This window comes from Seriola dumerili, unplaced genomic scaffold (genome assembly GCF_002260705.1).
Source record: "Seriola dumerili isolate Sdu_G_001 unplaced genomic scaffold, Sdu_1.0 BDQW01000230.1, whole genome shotgun sequence".
Taxonomy (NCBI): Eukaryota; Metazoa; Chordata; class Actinopteri; order Carangiformes; family Carangidae; genus Seriola; species Seriola dumerili.
Window position 1 is genome coordinate 1815620 of NW_019174485.1, and position 23726 is coordinate 1839345.

Genomic DNA, 23726 nt, shown 5'->3' on the forward strand with positions numbered 1-23726 from the left:
AATAGGAAATTCTGTGTTTTGTAATATTTCTGTATGGGGTGTAATAAATTATTCTACGACAGTACTTTCTATGGGAAAATACTTAAAATGTGACAGTCTTTGTAAGTATTTATCTTCAACTAAATTATTGTACTTTTTTTGCAATTTGTAGATATGTAAGTGATGATGACAAGGTACTGGTAATCATGAAATTAACTGTTTCATCATCGGTCTGATGCATCTTTTAATTTATTGATGTATATACTGTATGTTTGTTGATAAACAGCTTACTTTATTTTGTATATGACCAATAAACATGTTTTAAAATGGAACAGCTTTTGTGTGTCTTGTGTAATTAAGAAATATGGGAATAATAGTTTTTATTATCTTTAGTTTTTTACTTTTATTACTCACATAGTGCTGAGCTAAATATGGGAAAATGTAGGTAGACAACAGATATTACACACTAACAGTAGATGTTGCACATGTATTCTGTTCACTAAATCATAACTTTTACAGATTTAAATTAGTCACGTTCAGTGAAACAAGTTTCCTCATTTCCTATGCATGAAAATGAGAAGAATGAATCAGTTACCACTAACAGCCTTTTAACAAACGCAATACAAACCGTTTTTCACTCTGAAGTCTCTGCTGCTGTTGAATTAAAACAGAGAAAGAAAATAGAGAAAGTAGAAAAAAGACCATATAATACTAAATGGACATAACGGTTTAAAATGTCCTACATGTATTTGTTATACATGTACAATAAATATGTGTCACAATACAGACATTTTGATTTGTAAAACACAGGTGAAACTAATAACACTGTCAATATCTGCATTGAGTTGCTACAACTGCTGGAGCATTGTCATCATTGATGTTATTAGTTTCACCTGTGCTTTTCCTGCTGTGACAACTCCAAATGTCTACTGTGAGCAAAGGTCTGCTGGCATGCAGTGCAGACACTGATTTGAACTCCTGTTAAACTTGCACTGATGTATGGCAGCTTTAATCTAGGGGCCAATCAATTTAATACCTAAAAACAATACAATTCTGAGAAGAAACCATGGTTTACAAAATCACGTTGACATGGGATTAATACATTTACAATTGCATATGACTGAATATGAAAAATATAGCCTTAAACTCGTGGCTGCAATCAAGGGTACAATTTGTATCCCTAACTTTATTTCAAGTATTATTCCCATCTGCTCATTTCTTTGTTTGGCCAGTCCAGTCTGTAGGTGGCAGTATCAAGTTACCACCAGCTCTCTTTATCTCAAACCGGTCTGGCTCCTGCAAAAACATGGAGCGCCATAACATTTTATCCGTTATTGATACTAGCAACGTAGAAATATCGTCGACAATGAAGAAGAGGTTATTTGTGTTTGGTTAATGTGATGTTCTCTTAGTTAAAGTTATGTTTTGTGTTTTAAATGTGCATATTCGTTTTTCAGTAAATCCACTCTCATGCTGCTAATCCACTCCGGGTTTTCTGAGCGCCTCGGTGGGCTCCAACTGTCACTGTCTGTTGCTCTGGGAGGAGAGGCGGGTAAAAATGTAAACACTGATCCATCCTGATGGAAACTTTTGTTTCGTAGCTTGTAGAACCTTTTTTTCCATCAAAGGTCACATTGCAGAGCTGCTCTCCCGTTGATTCGTTTTGTTCTCGTACTGCTTTACTGTATTTTGACGTCACCAGTTTGGGTAATAAATGCTAACCAGGCGCGCTGTGGCTATCTGGATTAGCTAGCTAGTGTTACAGCTCGGCAGCTAACAATAACAAAGGCAACAGGATAACATTAACGATAACGTTAATATATTAACCTTATACCTTAAACTGTCTACCGTTACAACCTACCGTATCCTGATGCAACTTGATGGAGGACTACGACAGGTTTGTGCAGCGTTGTGTCTCCCAGCTGAGGAAAAGTGAGGAGGAGCAGGAACACAGCGCACCTTCACCTCCATCCTCTCTCATCCGTGTCTATGGACGGCCCATCCTTCCTCCCCTGGTATGAGCTCGGCTTTATGTCATTTCTAGTAAAATCATCGTGACTGTGGATTTTAATCTTAGCCAAACATAAACTGAAGGCCGTAGGCTGCCACTTTGCTGGCTGTCTGTGTTGTGTGTATTGCACTGCCATGCTGGAACTGGTAACTGTTTTTATGTGAAATAGTGCTGAAACAATTAGTCAATCAACAGAAAATTACCATTATTTTGATTATAAGGTATTCATTGAAGTCAGTTATATTTACAACATACTACACCTTTTTCTAGCTTGTCAAATTTTAGGTTAACAAAGCCCACTATCTGTCTTAACTTTGATATATTTGGGCTTTAGACTGTTGGTCAGACAAAACAAGCAATTTGAGGAAGTCACCTGGGTCTCTTGGAATTTGTGATATGCATTTTCACTGTTTCTGGCCATCTTATAGACCAAACACTCAATTGATTAATCAAAAGATGGGAATAACTTATAATGAAAGTAATCTTTAGTTGCAGCCATTGTATGAACTATGCATGACACCCCATGTCTGCTTTGTGATGATAACAGCTCTCAGAGGAGCAGAGAGAGGAGATGCAGCAACACAGAGATGCAGCACAGAAAGCTGCTGGACACATAAAGTTGAAAGATGAATCAAGAATGGCCTTTGTACAAACCATACTGCACAGTGTACAGGTAACCGACATCCTACCTTTTCAGATTTCCTATTTGTAAGCCTAATATGTGCCTGCATTTATGTTCCTACGTCACTGCAGTTCTTTTCAATGAATGGAGTCATTAGACATAATAGTCATTATTTTCACTATTTTCTTTAATTTCTCTCATAACTTTCAGCTGAGGAAGACACCAACACTGGAGGAGTTGCTTCAGGAGTCAGAGAACACAAAATCCTTATACTCCCGCAACACCAGTAGTGGATCAGTGTCACAGAGTAATTTTTTTAGCGTTACAAAGGATAGTCTGTTGCTCTCGCCACCCCCTTTAAGGCAAGGAAAGGATGAGTTTTCTCTTCTTCCAGCGACATCAACGATGTATAGTGCCTTTTTCACTTCTGATGTGATACCTCAGCAAAGTTACCATGAGGGATGCCTTGTTGACCAACATGACAGCCAAAAGGGATCACAGCCAAGCTCCCTTAATGATGTGAGCCACCAGTCACTATCCTCAGGTTATATGACCTACGAGAATGTTGATAACACCATCGGTGTCTCTGGAATGATTGATGCAGGGAGCGAGAGCCATGTCTTTGGCTCCTCAGAGGGAGGTCATAGTATGAGTGGCTTTTTCCTTCACAGCACCTCACATACAATTGCCAAGATGCCAGAAATTATTAGCCACCCTCCCATAGATGGAGAGGAATTAGAGAAGAGTGGACTGGAGCCATTGTTTTGTAATAACTTCACAGCAGTAAAAGACATTTGTTGCACCTCATTCCAGGAGGATTCAGTCAAATGTAACCATTTACCAGCAGAAAAATCTGAAAGCAGCCATGTGGACAGCACAGAGAGTGGAGATAACCGTCACTCTACTACAGTACTTGACCTTAACAAAGATCACATTTTGGACATAAGTGAGGACCCAGTCTCTTCATCAGACAACACTGGCTTTTCAGATAATCCAGAATTATCAGAGACATTAAGCACTCGTCACTGTCCAACAACAGGACTGCATAGTCAGCACGAACCCACTGAAACAGAACCAGCAGACAACCATGTAGATGAAGCAAAGCTATCTGAGGAGCCTTATCGTCTGAGCCTCCAGGCCTTGCTGAAGAAATCTCAGGAGTATCGGCGCCACCAGCGGATGCTCAGGAACCAAGCCAAAAACACTAAAATCCAGCAGAGGACTCAAGAACAGCCAAGAGCAAGGGCAGAGGAGCAGAGCCTCTCTGATAAGGAGAATGACGAGTCCCCTTACAGGGCTACTGTGACTGGTGAAGGGAAGAAAACTAAAGAGAAGAGAGACACTTTTACTCTGACAGTGGAAACTTCATTAAAGAAATCCTGGGAAAATGAGAAGATGATTGAAAGTGAGTTCATGGGGAAGAAGACTGATGTTAAATCCGAAATCCCTCTTTTTACAGGGGATGGGAATTCTAAGGAAATGACTAGAGTTGAGGAAGAAACAACTTTCAAAAATAATAAGCTGAACAGTTCAAAAGAGGTCATAATGGAGCCTAAACAAATCAGTGCCTTCATCCAGCAACAGCCTGTGTCAACAGAAGCCTCCCCAGTCCAGGAAGCCATTCACTTGACCAATGAGCTGAGTGTCACCTGTTCCAAAAGTAATTTTAAAGGAGTAGGGAAATATCACACTATCCCGGCCCCTAATTTCTGTACGAGTCCTGTTCATTGCAAAAGCAAAGTCAGAAATGGAGAACCTGTCGATGCGTCCAATACCTCAAAGGGGAAAATTGTGTTCAATACTGGCTTGAATGAAGGTCTCAGTGCTGATGGAGAAAGTAACCTGGGACATCAAAACAGTCCCACAGCAGTTCCTTCCACTGTGAATCTCACGATTGAAGGCAATGTTACAAATGTTTTAGCCAAGAGTTCAGCGCACATAGATCAGCTTGAGTCAAACCTGTCCAGTCTAAAAGTTCTGATCTCAGATCTGGAGTCCACCGTAAAAGAAAACTTGGAGGATCACAGCCAAACTGACAGCAACACGCCAAGTGAGTTCAGAGTTCAAGGTATTGCGCATTCTGAGCAAAATAGAAATGATCAATATGTGCAGCTATGTCAAAATGATTGTTTTGATTGGGAGTACAATCTGAGGGATGATGATGTTGATGCAAGTGATGCAGAATATAGGGAGTGGCCAAGAACACAATCATTCAACAATAGCCAAAAAGTGCATGAAGATACAGGACCTGAATCAGTCTTCAGTGATGCGGATGATGTTCTTATCATGCAGGAAAAGGGAACAGAGGAAATTAATTTGAAAGAGATCAAGCTAATCAAAACCTTAGTTTCAGAGAAAGTCAAGGAAAAAGGAACAAGTAAAAAAGGACTTGCGCAGAGTTTTGGACTGCATGGCAGCTGTAGAGTGCAGCAGCCACCAGCTAAATGTATCCTGTCTGTAGCACAGCAGATGCGTATTCCTGAGGCATTCAGAAATGTTCCATCTAAAACGATGGCTCAGTGTAACTTGTCAGTGCTTTCGGATACCAGTAACCATCCAGTGGAAAGGAGGAATGAGATGGCTGTGGAAGGTCATGACTCTACTCACTCGCCATCTCTCAACCAGTCCTATGATGTGGACACACCATCTGGCCTGTGGCTCCTCGAGGGGCCAGGGTCCGACTTGGGCTTGAAAGGTCACCTTGATCAGGAGAAGCACCTGACCCCAGAGAGTGGGGGTGAAGGTCAGGGTGGTGTATCCAAGGTCAAACGGAGACTGCTCATGCACACAACAGAAGAGACCCGCGAAACGAGTGCTGATACCAGCAGAGGAGCAGGTTGTGTGGTCAGACCCAGTTCCAGCACTCCCAGAGGTAAGACCAGGACTGGGAAGGACAGGGGTGTCAAAATGTGAGCGATGAAGGGCTGAGAGTATGGAGGTTTTCACTGCTAGAAAACTACAAGGGTGATACTGTAATACTGCATACTGTTATTCCTGCTCTCCATGAAACATGGTTTTAAACCCTTCTGCTGTATTAGTCAGGATTTTGTCTTGCAAGCAGTTTATCATCATATTTGACAATGTACTATTGTGCTTATTGGTCTTAGCTGCAGTGAGGTGGTACGAAGGCCATGGCAGTCAAAAGAACAAGCAAGAAGAACTGAAACAGGCCCATGCTGCTCAGGTTAGAGCCCTGCAAGATGAGCACAGGAGACAACAGGAAGAACTACTACAGGTGAGACAGTAGGATTAATGGGAATACTGCATAAAGAAGTGGAGGTTATTAAGATGGCAGATCTGAAACTAAACAAAAAACAAATATTGAAATAGTGATAGATGAAGCCAAACAATAGGTGGCCGGAGTCTACTGCTGCATTATTGGAGCTTTATCTGACAATACAACTGTAATCTTAACCTCTTTAGGCTATCTGCAAACAAACCTTGTACATTTTAGGTATGTACTGTTGCTGATAGATGTAGTCAGACGCACATTGGCATATGACAGGTACCTTTTGTTACAAGGCCAGTACGCAGCAAGAATAAACACGCTTGGTCAGTGGCATTTTTGCAGAGATCACAGTTTCATTTTAAATAGATTTGCAAAAAAAAAATCCTAAGATATCTCTTTGTCATTATCGGTTATTGAGCATAGATTGGCAATTTTGTCCATTTGAAATGAAATCTACAGCACAGTAAAATGTGAGATGAATGTCAGTACACAAACAGGCTTGAGACTGAACACAACAGACGGGAGAGGAAATTTAAACAGGTTTTTTTTTTACAACAAGCAATATTGAGTATTGTATTGTGAGTTGCCAGTCTTATCCTTAACTTTTCCTCTTGAATTCAAATGACAAGGTTTGCTTTGAGTGTAAAATGATATGGAGAAAATGACAGAAAACCTGAAATTACATGTTTCTGAAACACAGAAACGACCAAACTTTTATTATAACTCTAAATATGGTTCAAACACAGTCATTGACATTTCCTCTATCCCATTGGTCCGCTTCTTGCATGAGATTGCATCACATATTGCTGTACGTGATGCACTATGTAATTCCTGTACCGCTGCCATAACTCACTCTACCAGGGATTTTGACTCCACACAAAGTCACCTACGAGAAATTAAGAATTAATGTCCAGCCCAGTGTTTCCATCATTTTAAAATGAAAATAGACTGTGAGAGTTTCCAACCAATTCACTAAGCTGTGATACAACACTGACCGTAAATGTTCTTTTGAAGCTAGAAGCAGTCGTTTGAAAGGCTCTGGCACTGTTACACATGTGAGCACACACACACACACACACACACACACACACACACACACACACACACACACACACACACACACACACATGTCCGCCTACCTGTTAGAGTGTGCGTTTGGAGACCTGGGTCGTGGGCAGACTACAGACATCTGCTCATTACAAGAGACCCTCAGACTCCTCAGTAAAGAACACACACACACACACACACACACACACACACACACACACACACACACAGATTCTACCATAAATGTTTCATTACATCCCTAAGAGGCGAGCTGGCATGGTCGCCTGTGTGGTGTGTGTGTGTGTGTGTGTGTGTGTGTGTGTCTGTGTGTGTGTGTGTGTGTGTGTCTGTGTGTGTGTGTGTGTGTGTGTCTGTGTGTGTGTGTGTGTGTGTGTCTGTGTGTGTGTGTGTGTGTGTGGGTGTGTGTGTGTGTGTGTGTGTGAGACTTCAAGGACGCCTGCTGTTCACTGGCAACCAGTTTGTGTTTCTTCAGCTTGTGTCTGTATTTGTTCTTGGCCAGTGTCCTTGCCCTATTAATCACAGTCTCTGTTTAATTTATGTATCCTTAACAACAATATAATTAACATAAGCTGTTTAATAAAAAAGACTTCTTTTCGACTCCCCTCTGTCCTTCCATCATTTGTGATGTGATGAGAGTATGAGCTGGCTGGACTCTCTGGTAGAGGGAGGAGGGGGCCGAGGGAATTGACACAGAAAAGGAAAGGATAATTTGTTTAATTCATGAGCGTCTGTGGTTAAGTGCCAGATCGTCCCGCCGAGTGCCACCGCTAATGGTCCCTTATCCTTCTCCTCTTTTTTTCCTCTTCTCTCATCCCTCTCTTTGTTTTGTCTCATACCTCCTCCAACATCATTTTTACTCTCTGGGTGTATTAATTTTCTCCATCTCTCCTGTCTCATCATCCCCGTCATCCCTCTCCTCCTCCTCTGCTCCCTCTCTCATTTCATCCCTCTTGCCTCTGTGCCCCATCTCTCCCCTTCTGTCTCTTTCTCTCTACCCTCAATTAATTTCTTCCTCCTGCTTCATTTGCTGTCTTTCCAATTCAATATTTTCCAACCTTGCCTGCTCCCAAATGCACACGTGCATGCCTGCACACGCACACACGCGTTTCTCCTCTTATCCCCCCCCCTCCACCCTTATGTCCTCCTGTCTGTCTCTCTTTGTCTGTCTTTTTCTCAGGCATTAGCGGTGCGTTACCATCTCCTCCAGAGCATGTCCTTCCCCTGCTCCATGTCAACCTCACGTCTCAGGGACACGCTGACCTTTTCTACCCTCTCTCAGGTATTACCATCACATTTGTTCACTAATGTCAGTGATGCGAAAAGCTTGTCCTGCTTATCCTTGTATCCGCAGGATTTTTATTCATCACCAGTTGGCTGACACACTCAGGTGAAACAGATAGTTCCCCCTCGATGTCTGATCCCTCATCAGTAACCCCTGTCATCTGTTATTACTCTCCAGTATCTACCCCAGAACAACAGCTCAGCGTCAGTTAGACTACATTTGTTCAACAAACATGTCCCTTTAATGCAACAGCTCTAGAATCAACAAGTGAGTGACAGCACATCAGCTGCTTATTATTCCTCTTATTATTTCCTATTATAATGATGAGCTGTGAGTCCACTTGCGTTGATGCACTAAACAGATGCCAACCAAAAGACCTTGAGAATCTGCATGGGAAATTAATTGGTTGTCATTGATGGAATTAGCATTCTCCTCTGTCTTCCCCTCTGGTCCTCATTATTCACCCCTCTCATTACGCGCTCTCCCCTCTTCATCCTCTTCCTCAGCCCTCCAGCCCACTGTCAGAGCACTGCCGCCCCCTGCTGTCGGCAGCCGTGAGAGGCTTTCTAACTCGCAGGCTGCTGAGGACGGAGAGAGTGGCGCAGCTGGTGCGCACCATCAGGGTAAGTAGAGACAGCAGTGTCACGTTTGCCTATAGCAGCACTCTGTCTTATTGTCATACAGTGAACAAACATATGCATTACGTGTGTGTGTGTGTGTGTGTGTGTGTGTGTGTGTGTGTGTGTGTGTGTGTGTGTGTGTGTGTGTGTGTGTGTGTGTGTGTGTGTGTGTGTGTGTGTTTGGACTTCTAGGACACACAGCAGTTCTTGCATGCCTTCCAGCAGCAGAGTCCCGGCAGAGGAGAGTCCTGTAGCAGACAGGACCTCTTATTGCAAGAGAGAGTCACTCTGCAGGTATGAAGGCAAACACATGTTGTAAACATCTGTTAACCTCACGCCACTTCTCTTCTACACTGACAACTGGGCAATTATTCCCTCCATTAGCAGTTACCACAACAGAGATTGTGATTACATGCATTCATTCAAGCCATCATCTGCTCTGTAATTGTTTGCCCCTCCAGCTGCGTGCTGCACGTTATGAGGTCTACGACATATTCTTCAGCCTGTCAGCCGGAGAGAGGATGCAGCTCATCAGCTGGGACAGAGAGCTTGCACGGGAGAGAGAGCTCAGACGACAGGTAACCTTTTCAGGAACTCTGGCCAAGCTGAAAAAAATGATACACATTGGAGGAGTGGTGGTTTCTCACTCTAAAAAGCGGATTACAAACAATGCTGAAAGAAAACACTGGCAGAATTACACGACACAGAAATATCAGTGTTTAAATACAGCAGTTATGATCCAGTTCCAATCGTTCAAATTCAAAATGCCGTTATGATTTAAGTACTGTCCAGACCTTTTGGGGCTCCAACATTTCACACTCGCCCCTTTTTATTCCACATTATGCCATCTTTTCTTGTTTACACTGAACCAAACAAGCTGACATATTGCCACCCAAGTGTGTGATTTTAGATAGCATGCTGCCATGCCGGATCAGAGGCATGATGTGTAACACAACTGTCTGCCACGACAGACATCATTTTGGCTTTGTGACCCTAACCCTCCCCTTGCCAGTATGAAGGCAGAACAACAGTGCCCCACCCCATTCCTCGTTTTTACAGAACTACGAGGTGGAATGAAGGCACAACATTAACGCCTTGAGTAGGCTGTGATTTTATTTTATTCTTTCAAACGCAGTACTTATGTTATTAATTTTGTTTCTTAAACTAGGCAGAAAGGACTGAAACATTGATTCTTCACTGTTTCAATGTACATGTCCTTTCTATTAATACATGTTACAAATGTAATGAGTGTTATAAAATACCTATAGTGGGTAGTGTAAAGACTAATCTGTTCTGTACATAGATATTTATGCTTGTGTGTGTATGTGCTTGTTTAGAGTGGACACACAGGCCAGCCCAGTGGAAAGAGTTCTCTGTCAGCAGCAACACAAAAGTCACTGGAGAGGAAGAGAGGAATGATGTGAGTTTTCCAGTTCTGTGTGCTTTAGGTCTGTGAATAGCTTGTGTTTTTTTGTGGTGTGTGCATTCATAAGGACACGTGGACACGGTTATTACCAAAACAGTCACAATACGGGATGAAGGAATCTCAGTCCATCAGACAACTCGAACCTCAACGCTGCTGGGGCCTCCACTCTGACAAAGTTGTGCACTGTTAAAAATGTTAGTTGCTGCAGCTTATTAAAACCTCTTACTCTAACGTTGTGCTCTATATCTCATCACTCCAGATCCCATGCAATTAAAATTCCCGATCACACATTTTTCAGAAGTGTTCCTCTAATTGTCACAGCTAGCTAAAATAGCAGCATTCAGCTTAATTTTTTTAATGAACAGAAAATCTTGTACCATAGGGGAGGTTTTTTTTTTTTTTTTCATGGGCAGTAGCTTTGTCAGCAGCTTAAACCTTTCTTCTCTCTCCTCCAGGATCCAGAAAAAGGCAGAAAGGCATAGGGGGGCTGCAACAAGGACTGGACATAAGACTGGATTCTCTGCTGAGCAGTCGCTGGAAACCAAACGAGGACAGTTCAGAGCAAATCCTCAGAGGGTTCCCAAGAGCACTTACTCCACCAGACCCCGATGACACTTTCCTAATTGGCCCCAGTGAGGACTCCTAATAAGGCCTCTAGCGATTACATGAATATTGTATAACTAATCATCTGAGAATTTCCAAATCCAAAATCCAAATTTGACACAAAGTGAAGCCTGTTGCTTACTAACATATTTTTGTATTTCATATCCGGAGTTCTGGGGAATGTTTTTTCACCCTCTTCAAGCAGGGTATAAATTATTATAGTGACTACAGCTCATAAAACTTCACGGTAACCGCTGTCTGCAATAGAAATTCTTTACCAGTCCTTTTCAGTGTATTCATGTTGAATATGTTACTGGGAAAAATGTTTTGCTGGCAAAAACACTTTGGAATCCTTTGGCAGCATCTTCACAGCTCTGCACTGCACCTGAAAAATGATCTGTAAACTTTTTTTTTTCACAGCAGACATAGGAAACGCACAAGTTCAGTCATGAATGATATCGATGATAGCTCCATTCCAGTGGCCAGTGGTTCCCAACCTGGGGATCAGGAGGTAGAGCTTGTGAGATAATTAGCACTGAAAAGCAGCAGCAACATATTTGTGCAACACTAGATTATAGATTTTTTTTGTTGTAATTTGAGTATTTTTCAATTCAATTACTGGACCAAGCTTCTAAAAAAATTCTCAGAAAAGTCATTGTGTTATGGAAAAAGTACTCATTGGCTAATTGTTTACTTGTATACTTGCAACATGTGAAGTAGCTCAGCCAACTTGGAGTGCAACTATGATTAAGGTTAATAATTACATCTGTGCCTATCACGTTACAGTATGTCAAAATTTCCACCCCTAAAAACCTTTATTGACCAGTTAATTACTTGAATGTGCATTTCAGTGTTTTTCCAGTTGCCCAATGTTAAACCTCTGCTTTGTAGGCTGGACTCACATTTAATTATCCAGTTCCTTTGTATTTATGTGCCTGATTAATCGCCACCAAAAACAGACCATCTTCAGATGTATTAGCACACAACTCACTCAGTATGACATTTATAGTATTTTGTACCCGCACATGTCCAAATGTTAATATCCAGCTTGATGTTGGTGTTGATGCTAACACTTTAATAGTGTTTTACTACCAAGTGTTGCCTTAAATACTTGTCCTAGAGTATATGGATTACATATTAGCCAAAACACACATGAACCTTTGCTATTTTTTTTATTCTTAAGGATTTTGGATCTGTTTTATTTGTTATTTATTTCTATGTGGCTGGCAATAAATGTTTCTTAATACTTTAATGTTGCTGTGAAGTTTGTGAAAGCTCAGACTTGATTAAAGAATATGTACAGACTCCAAGCAGCAGAGGGCGCTGCTGCCTGTTTCCTCTCGACACGGACAACATCCGGCCCGGCTGTCGTTGGTCGCTGGTGCAATGAGCCTTGTTTTGAATAGAAAGCCACTTCTCAGCTGATGTAAAACGGGATGGCAGAGGAGTCAGGAACCGGTGTCTCTTCACGGGCTGAGAGAAAGGCATTAGAAAAGGCCAAAATACTGCAACGGGAAAGCGAGAGAAAGATTTTCAGTCTGGTAAGGCGAGAAAACAGCAAGTTTAAAAACTGCGAGCGCCAAGCTAGCTGGCTAAAACAGCAGTATATTACTGATCCTTACCAGGTTTGACGTTTTCGTTGACTTAAGGTAGGAAGAGTCCTGAAGAAACCGGAGGCTGAACGGTCAGAGGAGGAGGCAGCTGTGTTACTGCTGCACAGAGACACTGTGGAGGAGCTCTGCAAGAGACAAGTCCGCAGGAATGTGCTCAAGAGGAAGCAGGAGGAGGTGAGACTCAGGCCCAGTGAGCTTACTTCTTTACTTTAGCGTATCTTACCTAGGTGGCCTTTCACCTGCAGTGGGCGACTAACAAAGAACCAAACCTGTCTCAGTCTGAATGACAAAAGCCACTCAAGTTATTCCAGTGGTTTCACCGTGACTACAGCTCTTAACAGCTGGATACTATCCATTAGAGTATAAAGTCAAAGTCTTTAAAGATTTTACTGAAGTAAAACTTAAGAAGTATTATCAGAAAAATGTTCTTAAATATAAAAATAAAAGTACCCTTTCTGCAGAATGGGCCATTTCATGATGGGGTATTGTTATTTATACATTATTGTTTCAGTATTACTTGTGTCTTAACATGTAAGTGCTGTAACATGAAAAATCATTTTAACTACATTAAATATTGCTGCATACTTTAATCGTATTTTATAAGATGGCCATATGCTTTTAATGTAAAAAAAAAAAAAAAAAAACTTGATCTACAGCTGTCAGATAGATATAATGGAGTAAGGAATATTTGCACAGATAATTTACAATGTTCACAAACTATTAAAATGAAAATCAAACTAGATGATGATACATGGCTGATCCACAAAACATGGCCTCAAGGTTAGATGATAACACAGGACCCACGTTTTCAGGGTCCTTTTCATTTTAGTCTGTCGGCTCATTAAATAGAGCGGTTGCCTGTTTTGTCTTGTCGGCAATCCAGCCTTGGCCCCAATAGATACTAGCAGTTTTGTGTCTAAAGTAAGGATAGAAAACCCAGGGTGTCATTAAAGACAAAACACCACAAGAAACATGAATCCGCTCAGCAAAGCATTTACTAATTTGCTCTTTAGGAGATACTGTATGTTTCAATCTTTCCTGTTGCATCTCTGTCAGGCCAAAATGTCCACATATCCACTAGAAATATCAAAACAAAATGTGTAGATTTCATTGAAAAACAATGGAGGAGGTACTACTAGAATCTGGCAATGATTTAAGTCACTTTAAGTGAATCATATTTCATAAAAACCTGCTTTGGTTGCTACTTCATACAATAGGTGTGTGTGTGTGTGTGGCCATAAACTTGAAACATCTTAATTTTCTGTAATTTCTACAGGTGTTTGATGATGCTGAGGAGCTGAAAAGTAAAGTCAGACAGCTGGCTGTGGCAGTCAAACAAGCAAATCACCTGGTGGTTTACACTGGAGCTGGGATCAGTACGGTGCGCCAAACTCTGCATCTTCTGTTTCCTCTGTTGTTTTTCTACTTATATTTTACTACTGACTACTTATACTTATATTATTTCTTTCCTTTCAGGCAGCTTCTATCCCAGACTACAGGGGTCCTAATGGGGTGTGGACACAGCTACAGAAGGGACGGACAGTTAGGTGAGATCTGCAGCCATTGATGATGTGATATTAGCTGCATATTTTTTCTAAAGTGACCTAAACTCCCGTTCTGTCATCTTGTTATTTCTCTTTACAAACAGTTCGTCTGACCTGAGTAAAGCAGAGCCGACCCTCACGCACATGTGCATTAGGATGCTACATAAGGAAAAGATGGTGTGTGGGACATAGATAGATAACTCATTCTGTTCAGTGCTCTGGTGGTATTTATGGATAATGGTATTTATAGTATAAATACAATGTGTGTGTTTCTTTGAAGGTGAAGCATGTTGTGTCTCAAAACTGTGATGGACTTCACCTGCGTAGCGGTCTACCCAGAAATGCTCTGTCCGAGCTCCATGGAAACATGTTTATTGAGGTGAGACACGCGTCCTCAGCTTCCTCCTCCTAATTTCTCTGAAATGAAAAAAATCCACCTGCTAGAAAGTCATGATTTTTTTGGATAGAGTTTGAAGTCCTGCCTCCAAAAGCAACATCTCAGCAGGATTGAGAACTGTTAAGGGGAACAGTTTGAGAAAAAAAAAATTTCTTTCAAATCCAGGCATGTTTGTGATGCATCAGTATTGGCTATATAAAGTCCCTTTCTAATTCTTTGTTTGCTGTGAGTACACCAGCTGTCAAAAACATCCCATCATGCTTTGGAAAAAAAAAAACTGCACAGTGTTCAGAACAAATGAACTATGAGTGAACCTCAGAGTGCAGTGCACACATAATAAATGAACAGCAACCCCCAGTTTCAGTCAGTGACGTGACGAGGAGCATCGGTGAGCCGTGCAAGCAGATCCGCTTTGGGTTTGTGTCTATCTCAGCAACGTTTCTCAGGTGCATCGCGTCTCTGAAGTGCTGCTGGTTGAAAACTGCTCATGAACTTCAGTGTGATGTTTATACAGGCTAAAACAGTCCCACCACAACAGATCCAGCTGTTAGTTAAGGTGTGTGACATAGAGGAGAAGACAAGCCCAAGTACTATACAAAGGCAACTGGACTTGCTTGAGGTTCTTGAAGACGTTTCATCTCTCATGTGAAAGGCTTCTTCAGTTCTAGCTGACTAGGGTGGAGTCCCAGACATTTAACTTCTTGTGGGGTCGCTAACACCCTGAGAGTCGTTGAGGCCACATGTTAGTCATTGACCCACCCGACCATCATGTGAGTCATTAGGGTGACATGAGTCATAGTGTGAATTGATGTTAAGCCACTTGAGAAGGGAGTAACCTGGGCAGTTTGAGTAACTCAACATTTTAAGTGCTGCCCTGATGTGTTTTTGCTACCTCTCCTTCCCCTCTGTCCTCGTGGGCATGTTTTGGGCCCAATGGTGTAGGATTCTGATAACCCCCAACGTGTGTGTGTGTGTGTGTGTGTGTGTGTGTGTGTGTGTGTCTTTTTGATGTTGAGGCTTCTGTCGTCTTCAATGTGCACTGCAGACTATTTCCTCTGACATCCTCCCAAGTGAACTTGATGTTGCTGTCCACAACATTTGTTGTGTGGTGTGTGTGTGGTGTGTGTGTGTGTGTGTGTGTGTGTGTGTGTGTGTTGTGTGTGTTTGTGTGTGTGTGTGTGTGTGTTTGGACTTCTAGGACACACAGCAGTTCTTGCATGCCTTCCAGCAGCAGAGTCCCGGCAGAGGAGAGTCCTGTAGCAGACAGGCCTCTTATGCAAGAGAGAGTCACTCTGCAGGTATGAAGGCAACACATGTTGTAAACATCTGTTAACCTCACGCCACTTCTCTTCTACACTGACAACTGGGCAATTATCCTCCATTAGCAGTTACCACAAAGAGATTGTTGATTTACATGCATTCTATCAAGCCATCATCTGCTCTGTAATTGTTTGCCCTCCAGCTGCGTGCTGCACGGTTATGAGAGTCTACGACATATTCTTCAGCCTGTCAGCCGGAGAGGAGGATGCAGCTCATCAGCTGGGACAGAGAGCTTGCACGGGAGAGAGAGCTCAGACGAAGAGGTAACCTTTTTCAGGAACTCTGGCCAAGCTGAAAAAATGATAACACATTGGAGAGTGGTGGGTTTCTCACTCTAAAAAAGCGGATTACAAACAATGCTGAAAGAAAACACTGGCAGAATACACGACACAGAAATATCAGTGTTTAATACAGCAGTTATGATCCAGTTCCAATCGTTCAAATTCAAAATGCCGTTATGAATTTAAGTACTGTCCAGACCTTTGGGGCGCCAACATTTCTCACTCGCCCCTCTTTTTATTCCACATTATGCCTCTTTTCTTGTTTACACTGAACCAAACAAGCGACACATATTGCCACCCAAGTGTTGTGATTTTAGATAGCATGCTGCCATGCCGGATCAGAGGCATGATGTGTAACCAAACTGTCTGCCACGGACAGACATCATTTTGGCTTTGTGACCCTAACCCTCGCCTTGCCAGTATGAAGGCGGAACAACAGTCCCCACCCCATTCCTCGTTTTTAAACAAACTTACGAGGTGGAATGAAGGCACAACATTAACGCCTTGAGTAGGCTGTGATTTTATTTTATTCTTTCAAACGCAGTACTTATGTTATTAATTTTGTTTCTTTAAACTAGGCAGAAAGGACTGAAACATTGATTCTTCACTGTTTCAATGTACATGTCCCTTTCTATATTACATGTTACAAATGTTAATGAGTGTTTATAAAATACTATAGTGGGTAGTGTAAAGACTAATCTGTTCTGTACATAGATATTTATGCTTGTGTGTGTATGTGCTTGTTTAGAGTGGAACACAGGCCAGCCCAGTGGAAAGAGTTCTCTGTCAGCAGCAACACAAAAGTCACTGGAGAGGAAGAAGAGGAATGATGTGAGTTTCCCAGTTCTGTGTGCTTTAGGTCTGTGAATGCTTGTGTTTTTTTTGTGGTGTGTGCATTCATAAGGACACGTGGACACGGTTATTCCAAAACAGTCACAATACGGGATGAAGGAAATCTCAGTCCATCAGACAACTCGAACCTCAAACGCTGCTGGGGCCTCCACTCTGACAAAGTTGTGCACTGTTAAAAATGTTTAGTTGCTGCAGTCTTATTAAAACCTCTTACTAACGTTGTGCTCTATATCTCTCACTCCCAGATCCATGCAATTAAAATTCCCGATCACACATTTTTCAGAAGTGTTCCTCTAATGTCACAGCTAGCTAAAATAGCAGCATTCAGCTTAATTTTTTTATGAACAGAAATCTTGTACCATAGGGGAGGTTTTTTTTTTTTTTTTCATGGCAGTAGCTTTGTCAGCAGCTTAAACCTTTCTTCTCTCTCCTCCAGGATCCAGAAAAAGGCAGAAAGGCATAGGGGGCTGCAACAAGGACTGGACATAAGAACTGGATTCTCTGCTGAGCAAGTCCGCTGGAAACCAAACGAGGACAGTTCAGAGCAAATCCTCAGAGGGTTCCCAAGAGCACTTACCTCACCGAGACCCCGATTGACACTTTCCTAATTGGCCCCAGTGAGGACTCCTAATAAGGCCTCTAGCGATTACATGAATATTGTATAACTAATCATCTGAGAATTTCCAATCCAAAATCCAAATTTGACACAAAGTGAAGCCTGTTGCTTACTAACATATTTTTGTATTTCATATCCGGAGTTCTGGGAATGTTTTTTTCACCCTCTTCAAGCAGGGTATAAATTATAAATAGTGACTACAGCTCATAAAACTTCACGGTAACCGCTGTCTGCAATAGAAATTCTTACCAGTCCTTTTCAGTGTTTCATGTTGATATGATTGGGAAAAAATTTTTGCTGGGCAAAAAACACTTTGGAAATCCTTTGCGCAGCATCTTCACAGCTCTGCACTGCACCTGAAAAATGATCTGTAAACTTTTTTTTTCACAGCAGGACATAGGAAACGCACAAGTTCAGTCAATGAATGATATGATGATAGCTCCATTCCAGTGGCCAGTGGTTCCCAACCCTGGGGATCAGGAGGTAGAGCTTGTGAGATAATTAGCACTGAAAAGCAGCAGCAACATATTTGTGCAACACTAGATTATAGATTTTTTTTTGTTGTAATTTGAGTATTTTTTCATTCAATTACTGGGACCAAGCTTCTAAAAAAATTCTCAGAAAAGTCATTGTGTTATGGAAAAAGTACTCATTGGCTAATTGTTTACTTGTTATACTGCAACATGTGAAGTAGCTCAGCCAACTTGGAGTGCAACTATGATTAAGGTTAATAATTACATCTGTGCCTATCACGTTACAGTATGTCAAAATTTCCACCCTAAAAACCTTTATTGACCAGTTAATTACTTGAATGTGCATTTCAGTGTTTTTCCAGTTGCCCAATGTTAAACCTCTGCTTTGTAGGCTGGACTCACATTTAATTATCCAGTTCCTTTGTATTTATGTGCCTGATTTAATCGCCACCAAAAACAGACCATCTTCAGATGTATTAGCACACAACTCTCACTCAGTATGACATTTATAGTATTTTGTACCCGCAACATGTCCAAATGTTAATACCAGCTTGATGTTGGTGTTGATGCTAACACTTTAATAGTGTTTTACTACCAAGTGTTGCTTAAATACTTGTCCGTAGAGTATATGGATTACATATTAGCAAAAACACCATGAACCTTTGCTATTTTTTTTTATTCTTAAGGATTTTGGATCTGTTTTATTTGTTTATTTATTATGTGGCTGCAATAAATGTTTCTTAATACTTTAATGTTGCTGTGAAGTTTGTGAAAGCTCAGCCTTGATTAAGAAATATGTCAAGCCTCCAAGCAGCAGAGGGCGCTGCTGCCTGTTTCCTCTCGACACGGACAACATCCGGCCGGGCTGTCGTTGGTCGCTGGTGCAATGAGCCTTGTTTTTGAATAGAAAGCCACTTCTCAGCTGATGTAAAAACGGGATGGCAGAGGAGTCAGGAACCGGTGTCTCTTCACGGGCTGAGAGAAAGGCATTAGAAAGGGCCAAAATACTGCAACGGGAAAGCGAGAGAAAGATTTTCAGTCTGGTAAGGCGGAGAAAACAGCAAGTTTAAAAACTGCGGAGCGCCAAGCTAGCTGGCTAAAACAGCAGTATTTACTGATCCTTACCAGGTTTGACGTTTTCGTTGACTTTAAGGTAGGAGAGTCCTGAAGAAAACGGAGGCTGAACGGTCAGAGGAGGAGGCGCTGTGTTACTGCTGCACAGAGACACTGTGGAGGAGCTCTGCAAGAGACAAGTCCGCAGGAATGGTGCTCAAGAGGAAGCAGGAGGAGGTGAGACTCAGGCCCAGTGAGCTTACCTTCTTTTACTTATAGCGTATCTTACCTGGTGGCCTTTCACCTGCAGTGGGGACTAACAAAGAAAACCAACCTGTCTCAGTCTGAATGACAAAAGCCACTCAAGTTATTCCAGTGGTTTCACCGTGAACTACAGCTCTTAACAGCTGGATACTATCCATTAGAGTATAAAGTCAAAGTCTTTAAAGATTTTTACTGAAGTAAAACTTAAGAAGTATTATCAGAAAATGTTCTTAAATATAAAAATAAAAGTACCCTTTCTGCAGAATGGCCATTTCATGATGGGGTATTGTTATTGATACATTATTGTTCAGTATACTTGTGTCTTAACATGTAAGTGCCTGTACAGAAAAAATCATTTTAACTACAATGTGTGTGTGTGTGTGTGTGTGTGTGTGTGTGTGTGTGTGTGTGTGTGTGTGTGTGTGTGTGTGTGTGTGTGTGTGTGTGTGTGTGTGTGTGTGTGTGTGTGTGTCTTTTTGATGTTGAGGCTTCTGTCGTCTTCAATGTGCACTGCAGACTATTTCCTCTGACATCCTCCCAAGTGAACTTGATGTTGCTGTCCACAACATTGATGTGTTCTATGAAGGCTGTGAAGAGTTTATTGTAACTGGTGCCTCCACGTACAGGACAACAGAGACGGAGAATGTTGTTAGCAGGGAGAGAGGGACGCAACACTAGGAAACTGTATAATCTATGAAGAAGAAAACCCTCATCAGAATATCCTTACATACAGATACACTGTGCTGTTACAAGGAAATTATCAAGAAATTTCTGAGGTTTCTTTGTGATTTAACATCAAAAGAAAGCAAGTTATACTGACATGCTGGCCTTGCTTTCTATCCTTAGGTGTGTGTATCCTGTTCCCCGGTCAGGGAGTATGTCCGTTTATTTGACGTGACGGAGCGGACATCGCTGCATCGGCACGGGACGGGCCGCAGTTGCAGCCTCTGTTGTGGCGAACTCAGGGATACCATAGTACACTTTGGGGAACGTGGGACCCTGGAGCAACCTCTCAACTGGAAGGGAGCTGCAGAGGCTGCCAAAAAGGCAGATGTTATCCTCTGTTTGGGCTCCAGTCTGAAGGTAGGTTTTATAAACCACATTGAGTCTGAAATGCAGCCCAGTTCCCAGTTGTAGACTGAACAGGTTGGCTCTTGATCGAGGTCATCATGTTTATTTCTATGTTTGTGGACTGTAATATTCACAATATTGACTTTATCCCAAATAGGACTTTTGATACAGCTGTTTACATAGGCAGCTGACAGAACGGATTCACTCATATTCATGTGTAGATATTATAGAACCTGGCTAGATTACTGAATTAAGACTCACCTCTCCAGTATTTTACCTCGAACCCTGTCTTTCTGTCATGTCGCTGCCATTGTAAATCCTTTTTGGCTGCATCCATCATGCACATTTTAGAAAAATACTGCTATAAGCTTTACTTTGATTCAGCCTGTAAAACATATGTTGCAACCTATGCTATGAAACCTTTACAGAGTTATGTGCAGTCTAGTGTTAAACAAATATGTTACGTAACTATATTTGTGAGGATTCACACTTTGTATATGAATGTGTTCAGCCTTAGTATGACCTTGGAGACAAATCAGAAAATGATTGTTTCATTGCAGCTGCTTATTTTGTAAGTTAACTATTAGAATGATGAATATCATGTTAACAAAGTTATTGTATTGTAATGTATGTAATTGTATCAATGTAGACTGATATATTTTATTCTATGATATTTGTTATTTTTTCTTGTAGCATGTTCCTCACTGTAGTGTGCTCTGTCTCTCACATTTCTAGGTGCTGAAGAAATATGCTTGCCTGTGGTGCATGAACAGACCTGCGAGCAAAAGGCCCAAACTCTACATTGTCAACCTCCAGGTACATTTGGTTTTGACATTTTATGTGAATAATATGAAAATGAAGTTCTGGCTGCTCGGTGGCTGATAATGTGGTTGTGTGTTTGTTCTAGTGGACACCGAAGGATGATCTTGCTATGTTGAAAATTAATGGCAAGTGTGATGATGTCATGAGCCTCCTCATGGAAGAGCTGAACTTTCAGATTCCCGTGTATGACAGGTAAAGTAAAAAGAAAATTTTAAAAAGTGAAGTAATTATACCCAATATATCTTTCAGAGAGACTGGTAAAACATCTGTGTAATATTAAAAATCTTAAAAAGGATTAAATACTAATATCAAATAAATAATTTGTGCTTTGTCAGGTGCAGTACTTGGATTGTGGAATATCCCCACTATACTCCATTACACACACACTCACACACAGAAAACAGAAAGATTAGACAAACCTTTTGCCTCCCAGCTCACAGTTTCCCTCATTCTGTCTCATCAGGGCAGAGGATCCCATCTTAAGTCTAGCCACACCTCTGCGGCCAGAGGAGGTGGACAGCCATAGCCGCGAGGTCATAGCTCCCCCTGACGGGCAGCAGGACTGCTTAGTCAATCCTGGGGGACAAGCAGAAGAAGCCACAGCTGTGCAGGGCGGCTGGTTCGGACGAGGCTATGGTAAAGGAAGGAAGAAGAAGAAAACGGCTTCATAACTGAGGGATCTGAGTTCAAGTATGTTGCAACCCCCAGTGATCAATCCCCATGAGGGATTCAAATTTCAGTCCCATGATGAGGACAACTTGGACTTGATCTTTCATGGTGCTGTGTATTTGTTATGTAATTTCGGCTGCGTTGATATCATTTAGTCACATGCACTGAGTGCATGTGAAGGGAAAAATACGTTTTTTGCCATTTGAAAATGGCACTTTGCACCATGACCTTATTATTTTACACAAATGTACAGTTTTAAGCAGGATATAAAAGTGTTATTTTATGATGCTCTAGTTTCTTATGCTACTATCTTTATGGCAGCTAAGATAGCTGGGTGAGTCAGAGCCCAGTCAGCATAACAGGTATGACAGTAAGTAAGTTTGAACAACAAAACCATTAAATTATTATAATGAAATTTTCTAAAAGGTGAAAAGAAAGAGCATTTTGGTTTCTCTCAAGATGTGTCAGGAAGGATGTTTCCTTATTTGACGCATGTCTACGGTCAGCTTAAATCCAGATAGTCACAATGGATAGCAGTAGTCACAAGTTTTGAAACCACTGCAGCATTATCAGTTTCTCTGCTATCCATTTGTATGCCCAGTATATCAACAAATACAGCATAATGTTTTATAGCCATGTTTGAAGCCTCCAGGTGCTGAATGAAAGTTGGTAATGGGTGCATTACAGTAACTAATTTAATGTGCAACATGCCGCTGGATTGAGCATTAGCTAGATGCAAATGGCCATAAAATACAGGTGTCTAAAGTGTAAGTTACTGTATGTATGTATGTGTTATCTATCAGTGGAACGTGAGTGACTTGGGTGTTTTATAAGTAGCAAATACCAGCAGAAGAAGAGCAGAATACCAAAGGCCAAATTTTGGATTCTGTGCTGCCACGCTAAGAAGAGATTTAAAAAGATTGAGACATTAATTGCTTAGACTAGAAGATATTTTTGTAGTCTTTTTCAAACATTTTAAGCTTGCATTGTTGAATGTACCTTGTTCAACTTAGCTTATTTGTGTTTTTTTTATGTTTTTAAAGATATTTTGGTTTACTTAAATTATTTCCTGAATTCACACTCAACCTTCACTCTGCTGTCACCCATCCTCAGGTTTGCAGGCATAGTAGTACAACTACTACTGTACCTTAGTTTACTGAAGTTCTTTGTTTATGTTTACATTTTTATCTCCTTTGTTTACAGCTCTGTAAGAAGTAAAGCAGAGTTTTGAATTTTTACTTAAATTTTGATTAGTTGTTAGTTTGTCAGGTTAAGTTACTGTTTACCTTGGTCATAGGAAACCACCAAACAGGTGTATTATGTTGTCTCAGGAAGGTCCGGTAGTATTAATAATCACATCCTGTACCATATAGTGTCAGAATTTGTGAAAGGCCAGACTAGCCATGATAAGCTAGTGTTCAGCATTCCTAAAACTCAAACCAGTGCTAGAACTGGATGTGAAGACTCATTAGTTGTTTCTATATTTTCCAAAAATGTTGTTATATTTGTGAGACAATAAAGTGTTCCTCATTTTAAGTTGCCTGTTCATGATAGTCTACATTTTTAATCAGCCCCTTCACCTCTAAAACCTAAGACACTCGATAGTTCACTTAAATACTGTTTCTGTGGGTTTCGTAATTCATTTCTGTTGTTCTTGCTGTCATTTTTTGGTTCAAAGCATCATAGTTTGACTGACAAATAATTTTAAGTAACTTTCTAGCTGTATTTATCATTGTGGAACAGGTATTCAGATCCTAAGTAAAATGTAGCAATACTACAATGTGATGTGTGTGCAGCAGGATGGTCCATGTCAGAGTTAGTTTTTTATATATATCTGGATTATTACTGCAACATTTTAGTGTTGTAGTTAAACTACTAAGTAAAAATTCTGAGTTAATTCTGAAAAACACA

General features: G+C 41.1%; 2 protein-coding genes across 2 annotated transcripts; both read left to right on the top strand.

Moving 5' to 3' along the window:
• Positions 1–1859: 1859 nt before the first annotated feature.
• On the top strand, positions 1860–12086 carry LOC111229452. Its single transcript, XM_022755785.1, has 10 exons — positions 1860–1994; positions 2538–2663; positions 2823–5484; positions 5720–5847; positions 8087–8188; positions 8698–8814; positions 9004–9105; positions 9273–9389; positions 10149–10231; positions 10693–12086. The coding sequence occupies exons 1-10, from the start codon at positions 1860–1862 to the stop codon at positions 10847–10849; spliced, it is 3729 nt and encodes a 1242-aa protein (XP_022611506.1). The 3' UTR covers positions 10850–12086.
• Positions 12087–12215: 129 nt separating this feature from the next.
• On the top strand, positions 12216–23528 carry sirt7 (sirtuin 7). Its single transcript, XM_022755511.1, has 10 exons — positions 12216–12381; positions 12490–12627; positions 13730–13834; positions 13930–14000; positions 14102–14174; positions 14278–14376; positions 20100–20336; positions 21060–21140; positions 21232–21338; positions 21610–23528. Exons 1-10 carry the CDS (start codon positions 12277–12279, stop codon positions 21815–21817), a joined length of 1224 nt encoding a protein of 407 aa, XP_022611232.1. The 5' UTR covers positions 12216–12276; the 3' UTR covers positions 21818–23528.
• The last annotated feature ends 198 nt before the right edge of the window (positions 23529–23726 follow it).

Coding starts and splice junctions, on each gene's coding strand:
- LOC111229452 (XM_022755785.1), top strand. CDS start 1,860: ATGGAGGACTACGACAGGTTTGTGCAGCGTTGTGTCTCCCAGCTGAGG. Junction 5,848..8,086: donor AACAGGAAGAACTACTACAG/GTGAGACAGTAG, acceptor TCTTTTTCTCAG/GCATTAGCGGTGCGTTACCA. Junction 8,189..8,697: donor CCTTTTCTACCCTCTCTCAG/GTATTACCATCA, acceptor CCTCTTCCTCAG/CCCTCCAGCCCACTGTCAGA.
- sirt7 (XM_022755511.1), top strand. CDS start 12,277: ATGGCAGAGGAGTCAGGAACCGGTGTCTCTTCACGGGCTGAGAGAAAG. Junction 12,382..12,489: donor AGAGAAAGATTTTCAGTCTG/GTAAGGCGAGAA, acceptor CGTTGACTTAAG/GTAGGAAGAGTCCTGAAGAA. Junction 14,001..14,101: donor CAGAAGGGACGGACAGTTAG/GTGAGATCTGCA, acceptor CTTTACAAACAG/TTCGTCTGACCTGAGTAAAG.